This window comes from Chinchilla lanigera, unplaced genomic scaffold, assembly GCF_000276665.1.
Source record: "Chinchilla lanigera isolate Chin_1 unplaced genomic scaffold, ChiLan1.0 scaffold00036, whole genome shotgun sequence".
In the NCBI taxonomy this organism is placed as follows: Eukaryota; Metazoa; Chordata; class Mammalia; order Rodentia; family Chinchillidae; genus Chinchilla; species Chinchilla lanigera.
The window spans coordinates 17,802,779-17,808,147 of record NW_004955437.1 but is presented as its reverse complement, the minus strand read 5'-3'; the positions used below and the strand labels follow the sequence as shown (position 1 = coordinate 17,808,147).

General features: G+C 40.8%; 1 protein-coding gene across 1 annotated transcript in view; it reads right to left on the bottom strand.

The window, feature by feature from the left end:
* The window catches only part of Ap3m1 (adaptor-related protein complex 3, mu 1 subunit), a 24,260-nt gene that overhangs the window by 2,531 nt on the left and 16,360 nt on the right, over nucleotides 1–5,369 (bottom strand). The window contains exons 5-7 of the mRNA XM_005389931.2: nucleotides 3,971–4,056; nucleotides 3,089–3,222; nucleotides 1,176–1,383 (exon numbers count right to left, since the gene is read on the bottom strand). Coding sequence (XP_005389988.1) covers nucleotides 1,176–1,383; nucleotides 3,089–3,222; nucleotides 3,971–4,056 — 428 coding nt within the window. The remainder of the gene's footprint in view (nucleotides 1–1,175; nucleotides 1,384–3,088; nucleotides 3,223–3,970; nucleotides 4,057–5,369) is intronic.

Here is a 5,369-nt window from a genome sequence, read left to right as displayed (position 1 = left end):
CCAACGCCTTTTTTGGTCTCACTGTTAGTTCAGGCTGGCCATGAACTCACTATGCAGACCAGACTGGCCTTGAACTTACTACGTAGCCTGTGCTGGCCTTAAAACTTGCAATCCTCCTGCCTCAGCTCCCAAGTCATGGGATTACAGGTCTGCACTAGCACACCTGGCTTTTATGTTGGTATTTTAAACCTTTACCTATGAAATCCTTTGTTCAAAAGGAACCTTGTGTGTGTGTGTGTGTGTGTGTGTGTGTGTGTGTGTGTGTGTGTGTGTAAGCTCGACAGATGAGGGAAAGTGAAGGAATTATAATTGAAGCTGGGATAGAGGGCCCAGGGATCTGGAACTCCCCCTGCCTGGTCATATGTGGTCTCTAGGAAGGTTCTTTGAATCCTTAAGGAACCAGCTTAAATGATCTTTAACATTCTATGACTATATTTAAAAATGTGCCTTTTTAACTTATCAGGCAGCTCAATAATTCTGCTGTTGAAAACAACCATATTTTCTATTCAGGCACGAAGCTGAAAGAAAATCAGCTTTTAGAGTTCTCTGAAAACTGCTCAAGGCATGTGTAAGCAGGGTGAGGAAGCAGCTTTCCTAGTCAGTATCTGTGGAAGAGTATGAAAGAATACTTTTTTAATGTAAAAATAAAAAGAACAGGTCTTAATGATCAATTTTTATAGAAAACTAGTCAATAAACTACCATATTTTCTTATATCCTCATAGTATTTCTCTCTCTCTTTGTCTTTCTGAGACAGGGTTTCACTCTGTAGTTCAGGCTGGCCTTGAACTCACTTTGTAGCCCAGGCTGGTCTCAAACTCGTGGCAATCCTTCTCCTGCCTCAGCCTCCCGAGTACTGAGATTACAGATATGTGCAAGCATGCTCGGCCATGTATTTCTCTCTTGAAAAGATTTTACTGCTTTTGTCATTAGCGCAGTAAGCCTCTGGCTTAGCAATGGATGAGTAGTACACACTGCAAAAGGGGACAGCATGAGTCTCTCTTTTGTTCATTTACTTAGTAGCAGATACAGGATTCCTTCCAAAGCTGGTGGCAAAAGGACAGTATGCTCTCTAGGGCTACTGGAACTTTATTTTTAGGTAAGACACCAAACCCTCCCCCGGTCACAAAACAGATTGCAGAAACACTTGCTCACTCTTGATTTGAAGTGGCTGTACCTTGGTGACTGGATCAAATGTATAGCTGCCTTGTGTTGGTGTCAGGTTCATATTTAGCACAACTTTTGGCATGTGAACTGTCACTGTAATTCCTTCAATAGTTTTTCCCATATTCTGCTTTGGTCCAATCGTTATATCAAATCTGCCACAAGAACTGTTCTCTTTAAAGCTGATACTGTGTTTCACATACACTGGTATTGCCACTAGACTGAAAAGACAGAAGGATGCAAAAGCACAGAGACATTCGGTTAATTGGTGTAGGACAGCTCCAGAGGTGGCCTCAAAGGCTCAGCCCAGGTTATCTGGCCTGAGCTCCAACTCCACAGCAGGGAATTCTGCCTTAGAACTGCAGATACAGCATCTACAACCAGGGCAAGGGTGGTGGGTACAGCACAAGGTTCTGTAACAACATGCTGGGAACTCTATGAATCCTTAGCAACAAGTATACAAACCAAGACAGAAACCTTTTAAGATCAACCGTATAAACAACTGGGGAAAATGGCTCTAGTTTAAAAAAAAAAAAAGAAAATTTTACTTAAAATTTAAAATTACATATACTAAAATGGTTCCTAATCCACTTTCTCAGCTTTTCTTTTCTTCTTCTTCTTTTTTTTTTTTTTTTTGGTACCAGGAATTGAACTCAGGACCTTGCACTTGCCAGGCAGGTGCTTGTGCCGCCGAGCTATATCCCCGACTCCTTCTCAGCTTTTCTTTCTCTCAATAAATTCTTTGTACTGTTTAAAAAAAAAAAGGTCCCTATAAAGTCAGACATGGTGGCACATACCTTTAATCCCAGCACTTGGGAAGCTGAGACAGGACTGCGGTGCATTTGAGGCCTGGGCTATATAGCGAGTTTGAGGCCAGCCTGGGCTATATAGTGGGTTCAACCACATAGTGAGATCTTGTCTCAAAAAGAAAAGTTCCTATGTGTTAAGAGCCAAGATATAATTCCTTTTGAGTCCTTTCTTTCTTTCTTGGTGCGTGATGTGGGGAGTGAACCCAGGGTCTTTGCACTGAACTATATCCCCATTTCTTTTTGTTATTTTTTTTTTTTTCCTCTGGTACGAGGAATCGAACTCACGACCTTGCGCTTGCCAGGTAGGCGCTTTGCCGCTGAGCTAAATCCCCAGCCTCCCCATTTCTTTTTGTTATTTTTTTTTTTTTCCTCTGGTACAAGGAATCGAACTCACGACCTTGCGCTTGCCAGGTAGGCGCTTTGCCGCTGAGCTAAATCCCCAGCCCCTCTTTTTGTTATTTTGAGACAGTCTCATTAAAATGCCCAGGTGGGTTCGAATTTGTGATCCTCTGCATCAGCTTCCCAGACTGCTGGGATTATAGGTGCATACTGCCATGCCCAGCTGTGTCTTGTTTTACTATGCTACCCAAATGCTTTTTTTTTTTCATTGTGCTTGGGAAGCACATGCTAGTTAGGCAAGTACTCTACCACTGTGCTACACCCCCAGCCTCTGCTTTCTGATACTTTCAAGGGACAAACTAGCTGTGACCTACAATGCTAAATTATTTCTTTAAAACTCAATGCACAGTGACGGAGGGAGCGACTGTCTTGGGGTGAATCTGTCTTATTCTTCAGAGAGGTACAAAGTCTACACATCACAGTAAAATTATGGTACTAGTATACAGTTTTGTCCAGGTTATAATACTGACTCCAAAATGCTTGTTCTTAGTGATAGATTGTATTATCGTCTTATTACTTCTCTACACTCTTAAGATTCACACTACACTGATTATTTTAGAAACATATTTTCTCCAGTTCTTAGGTCTCCTGATGAGCTATGGTTAAAATAAGCAACGATGAACTCAATTACCAAACTGTCAGGGTGCAACAGAGAAAGGTGAGTTCTGTTGAGCACACTGATCAGTGATGACAGGGTCTAGCAGATGTATCAACATACTTTTGGGAGCTGACACGGTATGAAATGAGTCGGAAATTTCCATCTGGAGGAATAAATGACAAAACTCTTTCAGATTCCCACCGCTTGAACCGGATGCAGGGGTGGAAGCTGACATCATCCAGAAGCCTTGGATTCTGCCAGAAAAACGGAAGACAGCTATTTTCAGAGTATAATGAGTATGACCATGCTACTCAGATATGAGAAATTAATATGGTCCCTGACGGAAAAGCAGTCAGTTATAAAGAGTTTAGTATAATTTCACTTACGCTTTACAGTTTGTGAATATTTTTTGTTGTTGTTGTTGTTGTTTTTTCCAGTACTGGGAATTGAACTCATGACGTTGCACTTGCCAGGCAGGCGCTGCACCACTGAGCTAAATTCCCAGCCCCTAGTTTGTGAATATTTTATGTACATTATTTTAGTTGAAATTTCATAACTGTGAGGGACAAAAGCCAAGTAGTAGCATATTCATTCCACAGATGACAAAACAGGTTCAAAGAACCTAAAGTCAGGAGAAACTGGTAAGAGAGACAGAGCCAGAACTCACTTCTCTTAATTATTCTTAGTGTGGCAAGCTGAGTGTAAAATAACACAAAAGTCCAGTACCTCTGCATATCAGCAAAACAGGTAATTAGCAAAAATGACACTGGAGGTTTGCAAAAGCCAGCTGACAAGCCAATTATAAGCCACTTGTAACAAAATTAAAGACTTCTCTTTAGCCTTTCCATAAAGAATATGCTCAACACATAAACTATTATCTTACAAAGGGGTGCTATGAATATTTCTGAGATAATCTTTTGGAAAATAAGATCTCAGTTTTTATCACTTAGTACCTCATATGTATTTGACACTGAAGAGATGCTACAACAGAACAAAACTTACCATGAAAGAGAGAGAGAGATCAGGCATTCCAGATAGCTTAATGCAAGCATCAATGACCCCCTGAATTTCTGCAAAGACTGTAGATCCTGAAGAAAGAAAGGGGTGATACAATCAGTGGAATCTGGTCTCTGGTCTCTATAGCTATCACTGTATCTACAGTAATGGAGATACTTCTTGGATGTCAGACTTACCAAAGCTTTGCACCTCTATGAATAGGTGGTGAACAGAGGATCCATCACATCAGTTCAGTGTTCTGAGTGCTAATGTCTGTACCTGAGTGGTTAAAATCGTGTATGTGTGTGTGTGTGTGTGTGTGGTACACACATGTGCACCTGTGTTTGGTAGTGGAAACTGAACCAAGGCTTTTGCACTGAGCTATCCCCACCCCTTTTTTTCCACAAACAGGATTTCACTAAGTGGCTTAGCCTGGGCTCAAACTTGCAATCTTCCCGACTGAGCCTCTGGATGGAATATGCTAATTCTAAAGAAAATCAACTCTTTTAGGGTCATCCTTATTATAATAGAATTTTATTTTATTATTTTATTTTTTTGGGGGGATACTGGGAATTTAACTCAGGACCTCAGGCTTGCCATGGAGACACTGTACCACTGAGATAAATCCCTGGCCCCTATAACAATTTTAAAGTCCAGTTTTCTTATGATATAGATTAACCTATTTGTTAACTCTTAAACAGGAGCCATGATCTGTTATTCTATGAGATGGAAGATTATAGTTGATTTATTAATTTGTTTTATTTTTGGTCCTTTTTTTTCATTCTTGAGACAGGATCTTGCTATGTAGTTCAGACTGGTCTTGAACTCACTAGGTAGCCCAGAGCACTGCAAATTTGTGGCAATCCTATTTCCTCAGCCTTCTAAGTGCTGGAATTACAGATGTGCATCACCACAGCTGGCTGAAAGATTATAATTTTTAAAAAGTTTATTTTATGGTGGTAAGGATCAAACTCAGGGTATCAAGCATGCCAGACAAGCACTCTACTACTGAGCCACACCCCATCTCAAAACCTACAGTATTTGCAGTGGATTTTGTGCTTTAAATTTTTTGAATGTTATAATGAAAATGATACTCACTATAACTCACAGTAAGTCACCATTACATATCAATTAGTTGTGCACTGAATCCGTGTGAGCCTCACTTTCCTTCTGCATAAAACATGAGGTCTGCAGTACTAGGAATTGAACGCAGGGTCTCACATGTGCTAGGCAAGTGCTCTACCACTGAGCTACAGCCCTAGTCCCTTGGGGTTCTAATAGAGTATCACGATTTTTTCTCATTAAAAGGAAATTAGAAAGCAGTCTACTAAAAGTACTGTACATAGGGGCTGGGGATTTAGCTCAGTGGCAAAGCGCCTGCCTGGCAAGTGCAAGGTCGTGAGTT